Source organism: Myotis daubentonii, chromosome 21 (genome assembly GCF_963259705.1).
Source record: "Myotis daubentonii chromosome 21, mMyoDau2.1, whole genome shotgun sequence".
Taxonomy (NCBI): Eukaryota; Metazoa; Chordata; class Mammalia; order Chiroptera; family Vespertilionidae; genus Myotis; species Myotis daubentonii.
The window spans coordinates 1855820-1879177 of record NC_081860.1 but is presented as its reverse complement, the minus strand read 5'-3'; the positions used below and the strand labels follow the sequence as shown (position 1 = coordinate 1879177).

The 23358-nt window shown below is 53.8% G+C and overlaps 2 protein-coding genes across 4 annotated transcripts in view; one reads left to right on the top strand and one right to left on the bottom strand.

The window, feature by feature from the left end:
- Positions 1 to 702: 702 nt before the first annotated feature.
- SAXO2 (stabilizer of axonemal microtubules 2) lies at positions 703 to 16936 on the bottom strand. The gene is made up of 4 exons (XM_059677970.1): positions 16229 to 16936; positions 13335 to 13514; positions 7156 to 7358; positions 703 to 2137 (listed from the first exon to the last, which is right to left on the bottom strand). The coding sequence occupies exons 1-4, from the start codon at positions 16264 to 16266 to the stop codon at positions 1182 to 1184; spliced, it is 1377 nt and encodes a 458-aa protein (XP_059533953.1). The 5' UTR covers positions 16267 to 16936; the 3' UTR covers positions 703 to 1181.
- EFL1 (elongation factor like GTPase 1) overlaps positions 16389 to 23358 on the top strand; it is a 64924-nt gene continuing 57954 nt past the window's right edge. For all 3 annotated transcript variants that reach the window (XM_059677967.1, XM_059677964.1, XM_059677966.1), the window contains exons 1-4: positions 16389 to 16499; positions 17079 to 17246; positions 18101 to 18168; positions 21771 to 21855. In XM_059677967.1, the coding sequence (XP_059533950.1) occupies positions 17156 to 17246; positions 18101 to 18168; positions 21771 to 21855 (244 nt within the window). In that variant the 5' untranslated portion in view covers positions 16389 to 16499; positions 17079 to 17155. The remainder of the gene's footprint in view (positions 16500 to 17078; positions 17247 to 18100; positions 18169 to 21770; positions 21856 to 23358) is intronic.

Sequence of the window (23358 nt, the reverse complement as noted above, 5' to 3'; positions counted from 1 at the left end):
ATCGAGCCCGCAACCCAGACACGTGCCCTTGACCGGAATCGAACCCTGACCTCCTGGCTCACAGGTCGACGCTCAGCCCCTGAGCCAGGCTGGCCAGGCTTTCAGCTGATACCGTGTGTGGCCCGAGAATGATGCTGTAAATCTCGGCCTGGCCCTCGGCCGAGGGCGGCCCCCCACCCCCCCTGCTTTAGCGGGAGGACTCGGAAGTTGTGCTCCGGTTAAGTCAGCGGTTCTCAACCTGTGGGTCGCGACCCTTTGGCGGTCGCACGACCCTTTCACGGGGGTCGCCTGAGACCACCCTGCATATCGGATATTTACATGACGATTCATCACAGTAGCCACATGACAGTGATGAAGTAGCCACAGAAATAATGTTATGGTTGGGGGTCCCCACAGCATGAGGAGCTGTGTTTAAAGGACCAGAAGGCTGAGAACCACTGGGTTAGGTCAACACAAAGGAAACTAGTTTACAATCCGGTGAAGGCCGGCAAGTGGCCGCTGAGCAGGTAGTTAATCTCATCAGGAAAAGCAGAAAAGGGACTAGCAGAGAGGAAGTGACTGAGCGAGGCTCCCTGACATCGGGCAGCACTTTTTTTGGTCTTTTTTTAAAATATATTTTTATTGATTTCAGAGAGGAAGGGAGAGGGAGGGAGAGAGAAACATCCATGATGAGAGAGAACCATGGATTGGCTGCCTCTGAATGCCCCACACTGGGGATGGAGCCCAGAACCCGGGCCTGTGCCCTGACCTGGAATCGAACCCGGGACCCTCCGGTCCGCAGGCCGGCGCTCTATCCACTGAGCCACACCAGCCAGGGCTGGTCAGCACTTTTTTAAAGAATTGATCTCAGAGAGGAAGGGAGAGGGAGAGGCAGAGAGAGAAACATCCATGATGAGAGAGAATCATGGACCGGCTGCCTCCTGCACGCCCGCTACCGGGGATCAAGCCCGCAACCCGGGCCTGTGCCCGTTGACCGGAATCGAACCGTGACCTCCTGGTTCATAGGTCGATGCTCAACCATTGAGCCACACCTGTTGGGCGATTTTCCAATTTTCTTGATTTAAAAACTTCACGAGGATTTGCGTTAGCTCTCATGCATTTTTTTTTCTGACTTTAGACAGCGCCACGCCCTCCGAGTCAGCCTCCTCCGCGGCTGGGAGGCGGGCTGGGAGGCGGGCACGCTAGGAGGCCTGCCCGGAGGAGGAGGCGGGCGCGACCTTGCGGAAGAACTTGTGTCCTCGGGAGTTGGTCGTGTCGAAGATGTACCCCGGAGGGGAGGGGTAGCTGGCCGGGCAGACCTCCCGCTCCTTGGGGGCGAACTCAGTGGAGTACCAGGTCACGCCGTCGAAGGGACTGGAGCTCCGCAACGCGGCCTGGGCGGGCTTGCAGCTCGCCGTGGGTGCCAGCTGGTGGGGCACGTAGTGGCACTGGAAGGTGCTCACCCCGTCGAACGTCCCCGAGGGGCCGGGCATCTGCTGCTGCGGCCTCACGGGTTCCCGGGGGCGGCAGGCCTCCCACTCCGGGAAGTCCTCCTGGGTTGTGCTTCTCCCCTGGAAGGGAAACTTCTTTCTCCGCTGGGACGCGGGCCGGATGGGGGCCGCGCGGGGGGCCTGGCGGGGCACCTGGTAGTCCTGGCGGCTGGTGGTGAGCAGCTGCATGGCTCCTGCCGGCGGGACGTAGGCTGGCACCGGCTTGATGTGGGCGGGTGGCATCTCCCAGGGTTGGAAGCTGTCCCGGAACTCGGTGCGCCCCTCAAACGGCAGGTCGGGGGGCCCCCTGGCGCGGGGGGGCCTGCAGGCTTTTGCAGCTGAGCCCAGGAGCCCCCGGAAGGCGCAGCGGTGCGTGGTGAGACCCTGGAAGGGCTGGGAGCTGGGCTTGTAGGGGCGTTTCGGCCGCGCAGGCTTGGGTTCGAGCTCATAAGGCACGAAGTCCAGGCGGTGGCTGGTGTCGCCGTGGAAAGGGGCCGTGGAAAGGGGGGCCGCGGCCCCCGGTTTGAAGCTCTGCCGGGGCTGGGCGGCCCGGGGCACGTAGTCGTCCTGGAAGGTGGTGGGGTTCCCGAATCTCACCGTCGGGGGGTGGTACGCGTGTTCCGGTTTGTAGAGGTGGCTTTTCTCAGGGGCCCAAGCTCTGTAATCATCTTGGAAGGGAAAAGAGAGCATTTTTAGTATTTTTTTAAATATATATGTGATTCTGTAAAAATGAAAGATAAAATAAAGCTGTACCTTTTGATATGTGAAAAAATAAAATAAAATAAAATAAGTAAAAAATATATATGTGATTGATCACAGAGAGGAAGACAGAGAGAGAAAGAGAGAGAGAGAGAAACAGCCTATATAATAAAAGAGAAACATGTAAATTTGACCGTCCCTCTGCTATGCTCACCAGCCAATCAGGAGTGAGTATGCAAATTAACCTGCCAAAGATGGCAGGTTGATTTGCATACACCGGCACCAGGCGGAGAGCAGAGCGGGAAAGCCGGTGGAGAGTGGAGTGGTGTGGGGAACTTGGCCCCCCAAACCACCAGACGGAGAGCAGAGAGGGAGAGCTGGTGGCTTGGGGGACTCGGTAAAGTGGGAGGCCACGGGACAGAGACAGAGCAGCAAGGGAAAACCCAGAGCGCGGGGAGCACTAGGAATTCTGGGAATCGTAGTTCTGGTGGCAGAAGGATCTCCTAGACCAGCGATGGCAAACCTATGACATGCGTGTCAGAGGTGACACGTGAACCTACTTTTTTGGTTGATTTTTCTTTGTTAAATGGCATTTAAATGTATAAAATAAATATCAAAAATATAAGTCTTTGTTTTACTATGGTTGCAAATATCAAAAAATTTCTGTATGTGACACGGCACCAGAGTTAAGTCAGGGTTTTTCAAAATGCTGACATGCCGAGCTCAAAAGGTTCGCCGTCACTGTCCTAGACACTAGAGCAAAGTGAGCCTGGAGCAGGTTACTGTTGCAGTGGGGGATGGAGGGAAAGCAAAGGTGAGAGACATCAGTGAAATCAGTGTCGAGGAAAAATTAAAGGGAAGATATCCTAAAACTTCCAGGAAATCTCCGCCAATGGAGCAAAGAAAAAAAATGCCTCTATTATTCTGTGAGCAACAAACCAAACTGAGTTGGGGGTCTCAGACAATTCGCTCATATGATTGCACAGACAGACAGAAACTCCCGGATTGGAGAGGCTCCCCTGAGGGCTCCCAGGATTGGAGAGGGTGCAGGTCGGGCTGAGGGACCCCCACACCCCCCAGTGCACGAATGTCGTGCACCGGGCCTCTAGTCAATGATAATAAAGGGCTAATATGCAATGGTCATCACGCCCTCCACACTCTCGGGGAAACTGCTCAGACACTGGACACCGGGGAGAGAGGAATGGGGACCAGCCAGGCTGTGGCCCGGGAGAGGGACAAGCTGCCCGCCCACAGTCCCCTGCAGCTGCGGATGGCCTGGGTGAGGTTGGCCCGGGTCCTGGGTGCCTGCAGCCGGCCAGAGGAGGGAATCCTGGGTCCCGGGTGCGGGGTGAGGCAGAGGCAGTTAGGGGCGATCAGGCCAGCAGGGGAGCAGTTAGGGGCGATCAGGCCAGCAGGAGAGCAGTTAGGGGCGATCAGGCCAGCAGGGGAGCAGTTAGGGGCGATCAGGCCGGCAGGGGAGCAGTTAGGGGCGATCAGGCCGGCAGGGGAGCAGTTAGGGGTGATCAGGCCAGCAGGGGAGCAGTTAGGGGTGATCAGGCCAGCAGGGGAGCAGTTAGGGGTGACAGGCCAGTAGGGGAGCAATTAAGGGCGATCAGGCAGGCAGGCAGAGGGGTTAGTGCAGCTGTGGGCAAACTACGGCCCGCGGGCCAGATCCGGCCCATTTGAAATGAATAAAACTAAAAAAAAAAAAAAAAAGACCATACCCTTTTATGTAATGACTAGGGGCCCGGTGCACGAAATTCGTGCACTGGGTGTGTGTGTGGGGGGGAGTGTCCCTCAGCCCAGCCTGCCCCCTCTCACATACTGGGAGCCCTCAGGCGTTGACCCCCATCACCCTCCAATCGCAGGATCGGCCCCTTGCCCAGGCCTGACGCCTCTGGCCTAGGCGTCCGGTCCGGGCAGCGGGGTTCCCGCAGCTGCAGCGGCCCCACGATCGTGGGCTTCGCTTTAGGCCCAGGCAAGGGGCCCCTAGCTCCCGGGACTGCCAGCTTCGACCCTGCCCAGCTCCCATCGCTGGCTCCACCCCTACTTCCTGCTATCACTGGCCAGGGTGGAAAAGGCGCCTGATTCTCCGATCATGGCTGGGGGGCAGGGCAAAGGCGGTCCCAGGGCCGTCTTTGCCCTGCTCCCCAGCTCTTAGCTCCCCCCTGGGTTTCCGATCACTGTCAGTGGCAGGGGGCTTCTTCCTGCTTTCCCTTTCGCCTCCCTGCATTGTGCCTACATATGCAAATTAACCGCCATCTTGTTGGCAGTTAACTGCCAATCTTAGTTGGCAGTTAATTTGCATATAGCCCTGATTAGCCAATGAAAAGGGTAGCTCGTACGCCAATTACCATTTTTCTCTTTTATTAGTGTTGATGTTTACTTTGAACTTATATTAGTTCACACAAACACGCCATCCATGCTTTGGTTCCGGCCTCCGGTCCAGTTTAAGAACCCATTGTGGCCCTCGAGTCACAAAGTTTGCCCACCCCTGGGTTAGGGGCGATCAGGCAGGCAGTTCAGTGGTTAGGAGCCAGTGGTCCCGGATTGTGAGATGCAGTCAGGCATCCCCTGAGGGGTCTCAGATTGGAGAGCGTTCAGGCCGGGCTGAGGGACACCCCCCCCCCGCATCCCCCCTCCTCCTTCCCCTTCCCCATGCACAACTTTTGTGCACTGGGCCTCTAGTCAATGATGAGAGAGAATCTTTGGTAAGCTGTCTCCCTGCACGCCCCACACTGGGGATCGAGCCCGCAACCCGGACACGCACCCTGACCGGGAATCCAACTGTGGCTCATACATAGGCCGACACTCAATTGAGACACACAGGTCGGGCCAGACCTGTTCTTTCTCTCCATCTCCACCTTGCTCCCCCGCCCACCCCCCTTGGATACGGGTAACTCTCCGCTTCTAGACTCATCCGGTGACACCGCCCGGGAGAGGAACCGCAGCGGAGCCTGACTGTTGGTGGTTTCTGAAAGCCTGAAACCGCTGTGTTCTGGGGAAGACAGTGTAGGACACGCATGTCCACCTCCCGGCCCCCGGGCCACATGCCTCGGTGATTTGACCTGTGTTAGCCTTTGCGTTTGACATGCCTGGTGTAGCAGATACGGCTGTGTTCCCAGGGGCCGGTTGGGATCTGTGCTGTAACTCACAAGATGCTAAAGTGAACCGTACAATCTGGAGTCACATCGAAGCAAGGGCCCTGCTCGCCCGCCCTGCGTGGCTCAGGGGTTGAGCGTCAACCTATGAACCGGGAGGTCACGGTTCGAATCCCATTCAGGGCACAGGCCCGGGTTGCGGGCTCGATCCCCAGTAGGGGGTGTGCAGGAGGCAGCCGAGCGATGATTCTCTCTCATCATTGATGTTTCTATCTCTCTCTCCCTCTCCCTTACTTTTTGCAATCAAAAAAAAATATATATATATATTTAAAAAAAAGAGAGAGAGGCAGGCCCTGACCGGTTTGCTCAGTGGATAGAGCGTCAGCTTGTGGACTGAAGGGTCCCAGGTTCGATTCCAGTCAAAGGCATGTACCTTGGTTGTGGGCACATCCCCAGTGGGGGGCGTGCAGGAGGCAACTGATCGATGTGTCTCTCTCATCGATGTTTCTAACTCTCTATCCCCCTCCCCTTCCTCTCTGTAAAAAATCAATAACATGTATTTTAAAAAAGAAAAAAAAAAAAGACCCAAGTCTGTAAAAATTGAGAGAGAGAGAGAGAGAGAGAGAGAGAGAGAGAGAGAGAGACTGGAGGCTGAGAAACACTGTAGAAGTGACTTCACCCCCAAATGTGTCTTTCTAAATACCAGAAATTAATTGATAAAGGAGGGGCGTTATACACGGCAGAGTGGTAGAGTCCAGACAAGGCCACGGTCATGTGTATTTGAAAGGCCGAGACTCAAATGCTTGTGAGGACACCTCCTTTGAAGAGAAAAAGTCCTCATCCGTTAGACATTTCATCCAAGATGGCCAAGTCCGGGGCCAACCACTGCTCCCACGTCCAGCTACTGGTATTTGGTGAGAGCGGATACCTGGGCTGTAGGCTAGCCGAGGCCTCGGGGACAACTCGGCAAAAAAAGATGGGTCGGTCACGCATATTCTTTTTAAAAAAATCTATAATAATAAAAGGGTAATATGCTAATTAGACCGGACGTTTCCAGATGTCATTCCGGACGTCCTTCCTGACGAAGCCGGGGCCGGAGTTGAAGGCGGTGCTGGCAGCCGGGGGAAGGAAGGCCTACTCTTGCACGAATTTTCATGCATCGGGCCTCTAGTATATACATATTTTTATTGATCTCAGAGAGGAAGGGAGAGGGAGAGAGAGAGAGAAACATCCATGATGACAGAGAATCATGGATCGGCTGCCTCCTGCACGCCCCCCACTGGGGATGGAGCCCGCAACCCGGGCCTGTGCCCTGACTGGGAATCCAACCCTGACCTCCTGGTTCCTAGGTTGACGCCCAACCCCTGTGCCACGCCGGCCTGGCTGTATGTTTTGAGATGAAGCAAAACTAAGCAAGTGGCTGAATGTGTCCTGGAATCCAGGTCTCCTAACTCTCGAGCAGCCAAATGGTCTTTTTTTTTTCTTTTTTTTCACTATACAATATTATTTTGACCAAAGAGAAAAATGATTTCTCCTAAGCCAGGAGGGCTACGTTTGGCAACACAACAAAGTAATGATTGGGTGTTAGATGTCAAAGCTACAAGTGAGTCCCAGTGTTTCAGTTCCATCATTTTTTATTTTATTTTTTAATATATTTTTATTGATTTCGGAGAGGAAGGGAGAGGGAGAGGGAGATAGAAACATCAATGATGAGAGAGAATCACCGATCGGCTGCCTCCTGCACGCCCCCCACTGGGGATGGAGCCCGCCACCCGGGCCTGTGCCCTGACCGGGAATCGAACTGTGACCTCCTGGTTCCTAGGTCGACGCTCAGCCCCGGAGCCACGCCGGCCGGGCTGGCTCTGTCCTTTTAGAAATGGGGTTACCTTTGTAGGTGGGGACGGTGTCCAGCTTCCCTTTCTTCACGTGTCGTCTCTCCAGGGGCCGGACTCTCGCCACGGGGTGCGCCGGATACGCGTTAAAGTCCTGTCTGTAGGTGGTGTCGAGGTCAATGTCCCCCTGTGTGGGTCTGTATTCTTCTGGTAGGTGGCGAGGCGGGGGGCCTACTTCGTAGGGGCGGTAATCCGATCTGAAATACAGAGATTGGACACATAGCCTCATAGGTTCTTTTATTTCTAACTAGAGGCCCGGTGCACAAATTCGTGCACGGGCGGGGTCCCTCAGCCTGGTAGGCAATCCGGGCTGCTGGGGGGAGGGACTACGGGAGGTTGGCTGTCAGAGCCCACTGACCACCAGGGGGCAGCTCCTGCATTGAGCGTCTGCCCCCTGGTGGTCAGTGTGCATCACAGCGACCGGCCGGTCGTCTGGTTATCTGGTTATAATGGTCTCTTAGGCTTATATACGCTGAGTGTCCAGATTATGATGACCACCCCATCAGTACAATGAAGTGAATTAGTTATGCAAATTACAACAATAATAATAATAAAACCTTGAGAGTATTTCCTTAGGAAGTTTTCAATATTATTTTTGGAAGTGTCAATGAAGTTCTGATGGGGTGGTCATCATAATCTGGACACTCAGTGTATATAGACTCGAGGCCCGGTGTATGAAATTCATGCATGGGGGTGGGGGAGCCCCTCAGCCCGGCCTGCACCTTCTCCAATCCGGGACCCCTCAGGGGACATCCCTCTCACAATCTGGGACCGCTGGCTCCTAACTGCTCACCTGCCTGCCTGCCTGATCGCCCCTAACTGCCCTCCCCTGCCAGCCTGATCACCCCTAACTGCCCTCCCCTGCCGGCCTGATCGCCCCTAACTGCCCTCCCCTGCTGGCCTGATCGCCCCTAACTGCCCTCCCCTGCCGGCCTGATCGCCCCTAACTGCCCTCCCCTCCTGGCCTGATCACCCCTAACTGCCCTCCCCTGCCGGCCTGATTGCCCCTAACTGCCCTCCCCTGCTGGCCTGATCACCCCTAACTGCCCTTCCCTACTGGCCTGATCGCCCCTAACTGCCCTCCCCTACCAGCCTGATCACCCCTAACTGCCCTCCCCTGCCGGCCTGATCACCCCTAACTGCCCTCCCCTGCCAGCCTGATTGCCCCTAACTGCCCTCCCCTGCCAGCCTGATTGCCCCTAACTTCCCTCCCCTGCTGGCCTGATCACCCCTAACTGCCCTTCCCTACCGGCCTGATCGCCCCTAACTGCCCTCCCCTACCAGCCTGATTGCCCCTAACCACCTCTGCCTGGGCCCCCGCCACCGTGGCTTTGTCCAGAAGTAAGGCAAGATGCCCAGAAAATGTCCAGTGGACCTGGCCTAATTAGCATATTGCCGTTTTATTAGTAGAGATTGTTTCCATGCAGTATTGGAGTTTTCAAAGGAAAGTGTCAGAAGATATTAAAATAGTGACAGCTAATAAGCTACTTGAAAGAAGTAACTGGCCCGGCCAGCATGGCTCAGTGGTTGAGCATCGACATAGGAACCAGGAGGTCACGGTTCGATTCCCGGTCAGGGCACAGGCCCGGGTTGTGGGCTCCATCCCCAGTGGGGGGCGTTGCAGGAGGCAGCCGATCCATGATCCTCTCTCATCATGGATGTTTCTCTCTCTCTCCCTCTCCCTTCCTCTCTGAAATCAATAATAAAAAAATATACTTTTTAAAAATTCCAGTTACCTGCTTCACATCCTTCCTGTGTTAGCTCATTTTTTCACATCTCCCCGAAAACCCCCAACCTCTCTTATTCTGGCTCTCTAGTTACCTTCATCGTTTTTATCACTGTTGCACTTTTTTGAAAAAAATAAATACATTTTCGTTGATTTCAGAGAGGAAGGGAGAGGGAGAGATAGAAACATCCATGATGAGAGAGAATCATGGATCGGCTGCCTCCTGCACTGGGGATGGAGCCCACAACCCGGCCATGTGCCCTGACCGGGAATCAAACTTGGGACCCTTCAGTCCACAGGCCAATGCTCTATCCACTGAGCCACACCGGCCAGGGCCATTGTCGCACTTTTATTCTTATTCTGAGGGATGTTTTTGATTACCACCTTCACAGAGAGGTCGTGACTGTATGGTTTCTGCTCATCCCTGTTTCCCTGGTGCCTGACACGGAATAAATGTTTCATAAATATTTATTATTTAGTGGGTGGATAGCAGCAGAAGTCCCATGCCTCTGCCTCTTGCAACTTGCGAATTGCTCCTTGTTATTCCTGAGCGCCAGTGAGAGGGGAAGGAGGCGGGGAGGTCAGGGGGGTGTGGGATACACAGGGGAGGACAGAGAAAGCTTAGGAGTCTGTGTTTCTCACCCTCACCGCTATGGATCAGTGGATAGAGCATCAGCCTGCAGACTGAGTAGTCCCGGGTTCGATTCCGGTCAAGGGCATGTACCTGGGTTGCAGGCACATCCCCAGTAGGGAGTGTGCAGGAGGCAGCTGATCGATGTTTCTCTCTCATCTTGATGTTTCTCTCTCTATCCCTCTCCCTTCCTCTCTGTAAACAATCAATAAAATATATTTAAAAAGAAGTCTGAGTTTCTCCTGTCAGGTTAGTTACTTGTTAGAAAGTACACCACCAAACCCAAGCAATTTTTTTTTATTTTTTTTTTACATTTTAGTTTTTTGGGTTTTTTTAAAAATATTTTTTATTGATTTTTTACAGAGAGGAAGGGAGAGAGATAGAGAGTTAGAAACATCGATGAGAGAAAAACATCGATCAGCTGCCTCCTGCACACCCGCTACGGAGGATGTGCCCACAACCAAGGTACACGCCCTTGACCGGAATCAAACCTGGGACCTGTCAGTCCGCAGGCCGACGCTCTATCCACTGAGCCAAACCGGTTTCGGCCCAAGCAATTTTTATTTATTTATTTTAATATATTTTTATTGATCTCAGAGAAGAAGGGAGAGAGAGAGGGATAGAGAGAGAAACATCCATGATGACAGAGAATCATGGACCGGCTGCCTCCTGCACGTCCCCCACTGCGGATGGAGACCGTAACCCGGGCCTGTGCCCTTGAGCGGAATTGAACCGGGGACCCTTCCAGTCTGCAAGCCAACGCTCTATCCACTGGGCAACACAGGCTAGAGCCAAAGCAATTTTTTAGAAAGAGGCAGTAAGGGATAAGTGCACTTTTTAAAAAATATATATATTTCATTGATTTTTTACAGAGAGGAAGGGAGAGGGATCGAGAGTTAGAAACATCGATGAGCGAGAAACATCGACCAGCCACCACCTGCACACTCCCCACTGGGGATGTGCCCACAACCCAGGCACATGCCCTTGACCGGAACCGAACCGGGACCCCTCAGTCCGCAGGCCGACGCTCTATCCACTGAGCCACACCGGCCAGGGCACAAGTGCACTTTTATTGATCGGACATGTCCCCGGAACATTGTACGTGTCCAGAGCCAGACTTTCCGCGCAGACTTCTGTCACCTCAGTCGTGCGGTTGGAATGAGCTCTATGGGAAACAAAATGAGAACCGGTAACACGGCCCAGCCGACGTGGCTCAGGGGTTGAGCGTCCACCTATGAACCAGGTCAGGGTTCGAATCCCGGTCAGGGGCACAGGCCCGGGTTGTGGGCTCCATCCCTAGTGTGGGGCGTGCAGGAGGCAGCCGGTCCACGATTCTCTCTCATCATGGATGTTTCTCTCTCTCCCTTCCTCTCTGAAATCAATAAAGACATTTATATGGTAACACTAAAAATGAAAGTTGTTGTAGAGTGTGTTTTTTATTTTGTCATGTAACTTTTTTTTTATATTTCATTGATTTCAGAGAGGAGGGGAGAGGGAGATAGAGAGAGAAACACCCATGATAAGAAAGATCATGGATCAGCTGCCTCCTTCACGCCCCACACTGGGGGTCGAGCCCACAACCCGGGCGTGTGCCCTTGACCAGAATCGAGCCGGGGACGTTTCAGTCCACTGGCTGATGCTCTATCCACAGAGCCACACCAGCCAGGGTGAGTGTGTGTTTTTAAAACCCCAAATTTGCCGAAACCGGTTTGGCTCAGTGGATAGAGCGTCGGCCTGCGGACTGAAAGGTCCCAGGTTCGATTCCGGTCAAGGGCATGTACCTGGGTTGCGGGCACATCCCCAGTAGGAGTGTGCAGGAGGCAGCTGATCGATGTTTCTCTCTCATCGATGTTTCTAACTCTCTATCTCTCTCCCTTCCTCTCTGTAAAAAATCAATAAAATATATTTTAAAAAAATAAAAAAAATAAAACCCCAACTTTTAAAATTCAACGTCTGAGTTCCTTGAAAGCAGGAGCCTCTCATGGAGGCTTTTGTACTTCGTGCCCAAGACCGTGCCTTGAATGTAGTCGCGGGCACATGAACAGAATCAAGAACATGAAGCCATTGCATGGACAGATACACAAGGAGATCAAGAAGGCTCAGTCCGAATGAAAAGTGTAGGCTCAGGAGGACTTTTTTTTTTTAATCACCCGCTGAATAAATATTGAGGACCTACTATGCGCTCGTAGGCATTGCACTAGGTTCGTGGAAACAGAAGGCTGAGGTAAGCAAGGACCGACACACTTCCTGCTTTCACGGAATAGGGAGACCAACCTAATGATACATGATAGGCAGACGCCAGGAGAGCTGGCCTGGGGTGCTGGCCTGGGCGTGTCCACCTACCGGCCGCTGGGGTGTCCAAGGCATTGAGACGGATGCCTGAGTGCAGGGGCATTATCTAGGGTGAGAGGGCAGGGAGTTCTCAGGCAGGTAAACCCGTATCTTGGGAGGCTCTGTGGCAAGTTACCCTTGGGTCTTGCGAGAAAGGAAACGTCCTGTCCTATAGAATAAGAGCCTAATATGCTAAGTGTCCGGTCGTCTGGTTGTTCAACCAATCAAAGCGTAATATGCTAATGATATGCTAAGGCTGCTCAACCGCTCGCTATGACATGCACTGACCACCAGGGGGCAGACGCTCCAACCAGTAGGTGAGCTTGCTGCTGGGGTCTGGCTGATCAAGACCGAGCGAGACGGGCCGGACACACCTTGGAGCCCTCCCGCGGTCCCTCCCCAGTTGGCCAACCTCCCGCGTCCCTCCCTGGCCCCGATCGTGCAGCAGTGGGGTTCCTGGGCCTGGCCTGCACCCTCTCACAATCTGGACCCCTCAGGGGATGTCAGAGAACCGGTTTCAGCCTGATCCCGCAGGCCAGGCCGAGGAACCCCACTGGTGCACGAATTCATGCACCGGGCCTCTACTGGGATATAAGCATAAGGGCACAAAGGGCATTGCAGGGGAAAGAAGTCAGAGAAGTCAGAGAAGCAAGTAGGGGCCAAGGCATGAAGGGGTTTTGGTAAAGATTTGGGTGTGTATGAAATCCAATAAATTCAATTCAAAAAATTGCAACCCGAAAAATAAAGCACTTGATTTTTCTAAAAAAGAAAGACATACGATAGGAAAGTATAAGAGTATTTTCAGCAGGGAGGCCAAAGGATTCGATTTGCATTTTAAAAGAAGATCATCTTGCCCTGGCCGGTGTGGCTCAGTGGATAGAGCGTCGGCCTGGGGACTGAAGGGTCCCGGGTTCGATTCTGGTCAAGGACACCTACCTCGGTGGCAAGCTCCTCCCCAGCCCGGGCCCTGGTGGGGCTCATGCAGGAGGCAACCCATCGGTGTGTTTCTCTCACATTGACATTTCTGCCTTTCCCTCTCTCTTCCACTCTCTCTAAAAATCAATGGAAAAAACATCCTCTGATGAGGATTAAAAATAATAATAAAAATAAAAAAAATAAAAAAGATCACTCTGGCAGGCCAAAGTATAGAAAACAGTTCAGAGGAGCCACAGATATAACCGTCAGGAAACTACTACATTCTTCTAGGTCATGGTGACAGCAGAAAACAGATAAGTACAAGGGATGTGAGCAGGTCAAATCATCTCAGTAGAACTTCTATGTCCCAGCTCATTGCCTGTCATTCAAACTCAGCTCTCGTCTTTCTGGGTTTTTTTCTCACGTGATGACCCCACTAGCTTCTTGTTTCTTGGATGGGTTCCAACTGACATGCACCGAGGAGTTCCACTGAAAGGGTTCAACAACTTTATTCAGACCCAGAAGAGTTGGGAGGAAAAGAGGGGAAGCAAAGAGCCGCTCAATATTTACTTAAATGTCGTTATTCCTTCCATTTTACCACCGTGTGCCAGGGCTTCTTGCTTGGGTTTGAGACTCTGGGCTGGAGGGACGTTGCCATACGTGGGATATTTTTCCAAATATTCCGTGGTTGGGCAAAACGCGCCAGAATTTTCATAAATCCCTGTGCTTCCATGTGGACAACGATGTCGCCTGTGTAGACATAATCCAAACCGAAAGATTATTTTCATCTACAATCACATTTTGTGTGATAATTACATGATAGTCGGAGGGAGACCTTCAATAAAATTTAAGAGCATCTTTACTCCACAATTTACAATAGCTGAGACCTGGAAACAGCCCAAGTGCCCATCAGCAGACGAGTGGATAAAAAAGCTGTGGTACATCTACACCGTGGAATACTATGCAGCTGTGAAAAAGGAGGAACTCTTACCCTTTGAGACAGCATGGAGGGACCCGGAGAGTATCATGCTAAGTGGAATAAGTCAGAGAAAGACACGTATCCCATGATCTCACTCATATAGGAGCCTAATTAACAAAATAAATTGATGGACAGAGTGGATCCAGAGACATGGAAGCAGGGACCAGAGTGCGGAATCTCGGAGGGAAGGGGGTGGAGGGAGGTAATCAATCAAAGACCTTGCATGTATGCATAACTCCCGGCAAACAGTGGGGTCCTGTGGGCCTGGGATGGGGGTGGGGGATGGGGGCAGCTGGAGGGGGTTGATGGGGGGAAAAAGGGGACATATGTAATATTTTCAACAATAAAGATTTTTTTTAAGCAGTTTTACTCAAAACAAAACTAAAGCCTTCCACTGCCCTGGCTCAGTCGATTGAGATCCATCCTTCAGTGCACTCAAAGGTCTCTAGTTCAGTTCTAGTCAGTGCGCATACCCAGGTTTCAGACTCATGCCCCACATGTTAATGTACCTTTTAATGTACATCCACTTATCTATCTATATAAAACCCTAATATGCAAATTGACCCAACGGTGGAATGACAGTTCACTAGGACACACACTGACCACCAGGGGGCAGACACTCAACGCAGGAGCTGCCCCCAGCCAGCAGGCCCCAACTGGTGGCTGTGGGGGCGGGGCCAGCGAGGGGCGGGGCCATCGAGCAGCTGCACCAGGCCAACCAATGCAGGTGCCGCGGGTCCCCCCGATGGCCCCGCAGATCGGCCCTGATCACTGGCCAGGCCTAGAGACCCTATCTGTGCATGAATTTCGTGCACCGGGCCTCTAGTTAATTATGAACAACTAGAAGCCTGGTGCATGAAATTCATGCACAGGGGGGCAAAGTCCCTCAGCCCCACCTGCACCCTCTCCAATCCAGGACCCCTTGGGGGGATGTTCGACTGCCGGTTTAGGGGGGCCTAAACCGGCAGTCAGACATCCCTCTCGCAATCCGGGATTGCTGGCTCCTAACTGCTTGCCTGCCTGCCTGCCTGCCTGATTGCCCCTAAATGCCTCTGCTTGCCTGCCCGATGGCCCCCTAACTGGTCCCCCGCTAGCCTGGTAGCCCCCTAAATGCCCCCCTGCCAGCCTGGCCCCCCTTCACTGCCCCCCCCCCGCCAGCCTGATCCCCCCCCAAACTGCTCCCCTGCTGGTCTGGTCACCCCCTCACTGTCACGAAGGTAGTCGGGCGTCCAGAAGATGTCCGGTTGACCTGGTCTAATTAGCATATTACCCTTTTATTAGTATAGATGAAACTGGGGGAGGGGACTGCTGTCCATCAACATGCAGGCGATTTCCCTTTGGAGGAGATTACAACAGAGGGAGGGCCTATTGGTAACATTTACTTAACCAGCATTCTCTGATCCCTGGGTCAACAGGGAAGCCCGGAGGGCTGTTGACAGGAGCGAAGGTTGCTAGGCAGGACTCACAGACCAGTCCTGGTCTCAAGGTGGCCACCACTACCTTTCCGGTGACTCGGACCCACGGGAGTGCTGCTTGGGCGGGAAGGGGAATAGGGAGCTGAAAGAAGCCCCAAACAGGTTGAAAACTCAAGAATTGCACACCTTTCACAGGGAAAGGGGGGCGGGGGAGCTGGGAGGGCGTGGCTCAGTGGTTGAGCCTCTACCTATGAAGCAGGAGGTCACCCTTCAATTCCCAGTCAGGGGACATGTTTGGGTTACAGACTTGATTCCCCAGTGTGGATCTATGATTCTCTCTCATCATTGATGTTTCTCTCTCTCTCTCCACCTCTTCCCTTCCTCTCTGAAATCAATAAAAAATCCTATATAATAAAAGCCTAATACGTAAACCGACCAAACATCAGAACAACTGGTTGCTATAACACACACTGACCACCAGGAGGCAGATGCTCAACACGGGAGCTGCCCCCTGGTGGTCAGTAGCTCCCACAAGGGGGAGCGCTGCTCAGCCAGAAGCCTGGCTCACGCCTCTCCCGCCTCCCCTGCAGGCAGGCAGTAAGGTGCAAGGAGTCCCAGACTTTGAGAGGGATGGGGGGGATCCGGCCTAAGCCGGCAGGCGACATCCCCAAGACGTCCAGGACTGAGAGAGGGCGCAGGCTGGACTGAGGGACAACCCCCCACACCAGTGCACATATTTCGTGCACCGGGCCTCTAGTATATTAAGAAAAAACAAAAAGAATTGCACACCATTCTGTTCTACTCCTTTTCCTCGATCTTTCTTTCCCTTCCCTTTAAATAAAAAAAAATCTGCGGGACATCCAGGCTCCCAGGAGGATCCGATCCCTCCACTAACCAGCCTTAATCCAGCCACACCTTCAGGCCTATGACCTGCCCGGTCGGATGGCGGGTCAGTGAGCGCCCGGAACAGGGCGCCTACACAGCAGAAACGTCTAAACCGCGTGTAAACCCCGGTCACCGGCGGCGTGGCCCGCGGTCCCCGCCCTCCCGCCGCCCGCGCCGCCGCTCACCCGCACGTGCAGATCTGACACAGGCACCAGCTCCGCATGCTCCTCGCCCGCTGGGTCCACTGCGCGGCGCTCCGAGCAGCCGCTGCCCTAGTTCCGACGCGCCTGCCGTCGCCCGGGCAACGCGGGCACCCGGGAGACGGACGCCGTGACGTCAGCACGCGCGGGCCTGACGTCGCAGGTTCTCCGCCCCGCCCCCGCGCATGCGCACTGCCCCCGCGGAGCTCTGGACGCCTCGGACGCGCGTGTGCGACCCGGCGAGGGTTCCGAGCAGGTGGGTGCGCCCCCAGGCCCCGCCGCTGGGATCCGGGTCCCCGTCGGCCGTCTCTGGGCGGGTGGGGGGCCCGGGCTACGGGAGGGGACAGGCCGCTTCCCCGCGCGGACCCGGTTCCCACGCGCTGAGGAGAAGGGGGCGTCGACTTCGCGGAAGAAGGGGATGCGGGACCCCAGAACCGCGCGGGGTTCGGGGGGGCGGCCCGTGACCCCAAACTTTCCCTCGGGCGCCGTGGGCCGTCCGGGGCCGCGGACGTTTCCCTCGGGAAGCGCGTGCGGCGTGAGTGCGGGGCGGGGAGACGTCGGCGGGGGGAGAAGGGGGTCTCCCTGGGGTCCCCTCCGTGCACCCCGCGCCCAGCGCCGCGGGGAACCTCCCAGCCGCCCCGCGCGGGGGCTTGTGGGGGAGCCGAGCCCGCGCCGGGTCGGGGCAGGTGTGCGCGTCAGGGCGGCGGCCGGACTTGGGCCCCGCGGAGGGTGGGGGTGTCGCTTCTCCCGGGACCTTACCCCGGGTTCCGGGGTGCGGCGCCCGCGAGCTGCCCCGTCGGCAACTTGCCAGCGTTTTTACTTTTTCATTAGAAAGCGATTTGAACGCCCCGCCCCGGAGCCCAGGTGCCCAGGTGCCCCGGCCCCGCGTCCCGGCCCCGGAAGCCGGCGGCCATGGGGCCCCACAGTTTGGAGAAGATGGTGCAGCTGCAGAGGAACCCCGCGAACGTCAGGAACATCTGCGTGTTGGCGCACGTGGACCACGGTGAGGAGCCGGGGACCTGTCCTGTCCTGTCCTGTCCCGGGGCGGGGGTGCGGGGGCGGGGCTCCCGGGTGTCAGCGGCGTGAGGGGCGGGACTTCCTGCCTTTGATGTCCGGGACGCGCATGCGTGGTGAAACATTGCAAATACAGGCAGTTGCCCAGTGATTTGCATTCTGGCGTGTTGCCTTGTTTTTTATCTATCATCTATCCATCTCTCTATCTATCTATCCATCTACCTATCTCTCTAATCTATCTCTCTAATCTGTCTGTCATCTATTTATTTATTTTAATTTCAGAGAGGATGGGAGAGGGACAGAAAGAGAAACATCCATGGTGAGAGAGAATCATGGACCGGCTGCCTCCTGCACACCCCACACTGGGGATGGAGCCTGCAACCTGGGCCTGTGCCCTGACGGGAATCGAACCCTGACCTCCTGGTTCATAGGTCGATGCTCAACCAGGGAGCCACGCTGCCCAAAACTGTTGCCTTGTTTTCTAAATGAGAATTTGAGTTTTTAAAACTCGGGAGTTAGCCCGAGCCGGTGTGGCTCAGTGGATAGAGCGTCGGCCTGTGGACTGTAAGGTCCCGGGTTTGATTCTGGTCAAGGGCACAGACCTCGGTTGCAGGCTCCTCCCCAGCCCAGGCCCTGGTCGGGGCACGTGCAGGAGGCAACCCATCGATGTGTTTTTCTCACTAGGATGTTTCTCTCTGTCTTTCTCTCTCTTCTAATCTCCCTAAAAATGAATGGAAAAATATCCTGGGGTGAGGATTAAAAAAAAATAAATATTATTATTATTAAAAGTAAAAGATAAATAAAAACATAAATAGATTAAAATTAATACTGTTATTTTAACAGGCAAAACTACCCTGGCCGACTGCCTCATATCCAGCAATGGAATCATCTCCAGCCGCCTGGCAGGCAAGGTATGTGGTTGCAGTGGATGAACACTTGTTGCGTCTCAGCAAGTAGCAGCCACCTATGGTGTGATGAACGTCTGCTGTGTGCTTAGCGATCCTGTAAGCGCCACGCGTCAGGCGATATCCTGGCACAGTTGTGGCCGTTTTCCCAGGCGGGTGAGGTGGTTTGAGGGGAAAGCAAAAATAGCCTCAACCAGGGGGAAAATAACACGGGAAAAGGCTCCTTGGCGAGGTCTGCTTGATGTGATTGGAAGATTGGCATCTACACCAGGAGAGAACACGAACTGGTAGAGGGTGTATCAGATGACTGCAGACCTTCAAGGCTCAGCGACGTGCCACAGGTCGGCTTCTGCAGCCTGTGGGTCGTGATGGACATCATGTTTTAGGAAAGGAATTCAAGAGATCTTCGTTTCCGGCCGCACTGTGAAAGGACAGGGGGATAACTTACTTGCAATACAAAATAGCGATGTTCCCCTGGTCAGTTCGGCTCGGTGGATAGCGTGTTGGCCTGCGGACTCAAGGGTCCCAGGTTCGATTCCGGTCGGGGGCATGTACCTTGGTTGCTGGCGCATCCCCAGTGGGGGGTGTGCGGGAGGTGGCTGATTGATGTTTCTCTCTCATCAATGTTTCTAACTCTCTATCTCCCTTCCTTTCTGCAAAAAATCAATAAAATATACTAAAACAAAAACAAAAACAAAACAAATTAGCGATGTTCCTCTCCTTAATGAGTTTAGAATATAACCAGCAGGATGCGTCAGGTGACTGGGAACAGAGAGAAGGGGAGATGGAGAAGCAAAATAGAATCAAAAAAGTACACATAGAAGACTGAAAGAAGAAATGTACACGTCTATATATGTAAAAGCCTAAGCAACCTTTACAACCGGTGGACCAGTAGCTATGACGACCCACTGACCACCAGGGGGCAGACGCTCAGCACAGGAGCTGCCCCCTGGTGGTCAGTGCGCTCCCACAGCCAACCTCCCGCGGTCCTTTCCCCGGCCCGCAGGCCCCGATAAGCCCCAATCGCTGTCCAGGCTGAGGGACCTCACCCGTGCACGAATTTGTGCACCAGGCCTCTAGTCTATAACAATAAAAGCATAATATGCTAATTAGACCTGATGTCCTTCCGGGTGACCTTCCAGACGAAGCCGGGCTGCGAGGGAAGCCTGGGTCCTGGCCACCTGCCAGCGGCCGGAGGGAAGCCGGTGCTGGCAGCCAGGGGACGGGAGGCCTACTCTGCACGAATTTCGTGCATTGGGCCTCTAGTATAGAATAACGAGAACGAGACTTTTTGGAGGAAGGCCTGCCTTTCTTTTTTTAAATATATTTTTAATTTCATGGAGGAAGGGAGAGGGAGAGGGCTATGGAAACATCAATAATGAGAGAGAATCTCGGATTGGCTGCCTCTTACACACCCCCTGCTGGGAGTCCCGTCTGCAGCCTGGGTGAGTGCCCTTGACCGGAATTGAACCCGGGACCCGTCAGTCTGCAGGCCAACAATGCTCTGTCCCCTGAGCCACACCGGCCAGGGCTGGAGGAAGGCCTTTCTGAGAAGTGGGAGAGGTGAAGAGGAGCCAGGAGTGGGACCTCGGGAGAGGCAGACAGGAAACCAGGAGATGGGAGACCCCTGGGAGCATTTCACGCATGTGCAGAGCGCACGCATGTGCAGAGCGCACACATGCACCAAGAGTAACTCACTCAGGCGTGTCTAGTGCCCTGACCAAGACGAGGGAGGGCTGACAAGGTTGGTGTGTTTGGCCAGGGGTCATTGGTAGCTTTTAAGCGTTTGTTTTGCTAGAAGCTATGGGACCTGAAGCTTTTCTGGAAATTAAAGACTGAATGCGGGATGAAGCCACGTGGCAAGCCCATGACAACAAGTTACTCTCAAGGCTTCTGAAGGAAAGAAATGAGGAAATCTAACGGGTGTAGAAGTACCCTCACCAGTCTGGCTGACTGGACAGAGCATCAGCCCAGGTTCTGTAGGGTCCCGGGTTCGATTCTGGTCAAAGGCACATATTTCGCTTGCAGGCTCGGTCCCCAGCCCTGGTCCGGGTGCGTGTGGGAGGCAGCCCATCAATGTGTCTCTCTCACATCGATGTTTCTCTCTCTCTCTTTCTCCCCTCTTCTCCACTGTCTCTAAAAATCAGTGGGGAAAAATATTTTCCGGTGAGGATTAACAACAACAACAAAAAGGATGAAGTTTTAAAAAGTGTGACAGTGGAGAGAAGTAGGACAGGGCAGGGAATAGACCATCCTGCAGCGGGCGGAGGGGGTAGCGAGGTGCTCAGGGCTGAGCTGGAGGGGTTCTCCGGTCCATTGAAGCCGCCGTCGGTACGAAGCTCTGTAGCGCCCCGGGAACGAGATGCAGGCCCGTGTGTGGCCGTTTACGCTTTATGAAAGCCATCAGCTCAATAAATGGCTGTGTTAGAAACGTCTCCTACCTTCTCATTCTCCTTCTGTTGTTGTTTTTGGTTAATCCTCCCCCTGAGATATTTTTCCATTCGACTTTTAGGGAGAGTGGACGGGAGGGGGAGAGACACAGGAAGAGAAACATCCATGTGAGAGAGACTCATTGGTTGGTTGCCTCTCTCTTGCACCTCCAACGGGGCCAGGGATTGAGCCTGCAACGAGGTACAAGCCCTTGACGGGAATCGAAACGGGACCCTTCAGTCCACAGGCCAGTGCTCTATTCACTGAGCAACACGGACTAGGGCTACCCTATCATTCTTTTTTTTTTCTTTATTTCAGAGAGGAAGGAAGAGGGGGAGGGAGATAGAAACATCAATGATGAGAGAATTATGGATCGGCTGCCTCCTGCACGCCCCCCACTGGGGATCGAGCCCACAACCCAGGCCTGTGCCCTTGGCCGGATTCGAACCTGGGACCCTTCAGTCCACAGGCCGACACTCTATCCACTGAGCCACACCGGCCAGGGCCTTATTATTCTTTAAAATCTAATTTAGGGAAAGGAGTGAAGGCGTCCCCGGCTTCCAGAGACTCGGTTGGAATGTCTGTTCAGACTTTGTCAATGAGCCTGTGAAGGGAAGAGTGGCCGTGCTCTTGGTGAATGGAAGAACGTTCCCCCAGGCTGCCTTCTGTGAACGGCTCAGGACCACCCGTCACTCACGGCTGGAATCTGAATGAGCAGCCCCCCCCGCCCCCCGGGAGGCTGTGTGTGGTCTGACTGCATTTGCAAATAGTTCATGTCTTTCAGTTTGTCTGTGTTCTCTTCCCCATGACAAACTAGCGTTCTCCATCCCTCCCCCTTAAAAATGTCCAAAGGGCCTTTAGTTTAAAAGGTAAGCACGTAAGCCCGGCCGCCGTGGCTCAGGAGCTGAGCGTCGGCCTAGGAACCAGGAGGTCACGGTACGATTCCTGGTCAGGGCACATCCGTCCCCCGTGGGGGGCGTGCAGGAGGCAGCCGATCCATGATTCTCTCTCATCATGGATGTTTCAGTCTCTCTCTCTCTCTCCTCCCTTCCTCTCTGACATAAAAATGTATTTTTTTTTTTTAAAGTAAGCACTTAACGCAAAAGTCCAAATCATTCCACTTGAATGTGACGTTTCCGTTCCGTGGGCAGTAAGGGTGCCTCTGTTTGTTCCCACAGTTACGGTACATGGACAGCCGGGAGGACGAGCAGATCCGGGGCATCACCATGAAATCCAGCGCCATCTCCCTGCATTACGCACAGGGTAAGTCCGTCTCTGTTTTAAAGAAAAAGTTTTGAATCTTCCGTTCTTTTCCCGGGTTCATCGCATGCCCCCGTTTCTTTCGTTCTACTCCACACGTCACATTCTCGCCTTTCCAAATGACCCGTGGTCAGAGCCAGGCTGTCCAGACTTGGACGCAGGTGGGAACCTCTGGCTGTTCACACCTGTCCACCCGCCCCCCCCCCCCCCGCCCCCGTCCACCCAGGTGGTTTTGTAGATTTCTTTCTTTTTAAAAATATATTTTGTTGATTTCAGAGAGGAAGGGAGAAGGAGAGAGGCAGAAACATCAATGATGACAGAGAATCTTTGATCAGCTGCCTCCTGCACACAGCCCACTGGGGATCGAGCCCGCAGCCCGGGCATGTGCCCTTGACCGGAATCAAACCTGGGAGTCTTCAGCCCACAGGCTGACGCCCTATCCACTGGGCCAAACCAGCGAGGGCTAGAAAAATAGTTTTTAAAACATCCTTTCCAGTGTGTCCTTATAAACCCACTGATCATAATTGCCAAGTTAACTATGTGTTACAGTCATTTATTCCCCGACTGATCACATATTTTCTGTATCAGTCACTGTATAAAAATGACTCGGAATCTATGTTCCCTGTTATTCCTGGCTCAAAAATGGATCATTAAACGCCATTTTACCTCATCACAACTTCTTTGGGGAATCAAGCTGCCGGGGCTGAGCCGCAGACCCCGAGGGACAGATGAATGGATGACTCTGACACAGTGTTTGATGTGAAAGAGAGGGCTAAGGGGCCGCCTGGCTAAAGGGACCAGACAGCCTCAACCGCCCGCCTCCTTAGGCTTTTATCGTAGCAGCAGTTTGAGATCGAGTTTATCTTTTAGCTACAGAAGATGAAGGTTCTCAAGTAGCTGACTGGGGACCTATTACGATGGGAAGCCTTGCTCTGTCGCCTTCATGTTGGGTCCACTTGCCTAACACTCTGCAGGCTTTCCCGGTACGTCTCCCTCCTCCTGGGACTGCTTTTCTAATTCCTTATGATACACAGCCTGGCGTTGCAGGTGGCCTGTGTCACTCTTCTGTTCGTCCAGGGATTTCCCAGGAGCATAAGACATCACAGCAGGTCCTTGGGTTACGTCGGAGAGCCATTCCTATGGTGACGTAATGCGATTTTTTTCGCCGTAAGTCAGAACCCACCTACATAAGCACCTACATCACTCACATGGAGCACAGACACAGCAGTCATGAAGTGAAACAGTAAAAAAAATTTAAAAGAAAGATAATTCCTGACCTTTCCTTGTGGTAAATAAATAAATAATAAAAAGCATAAAGCACAGAGGCACATACGTCGAAATGACAGAACTTTTTTTTTATAAATAAATGGGAGATGGCGACGTAACCACGAAACGACGTTCGTCCAGTCCGACGTAACCCGAGGACTGCCTGCAGTGTCACTGTTGGCAGAAGCCATGGTGTGCAGGCCTGGCAGGAGCTTGGCTCACTGGTTCTCCGACTCCAGG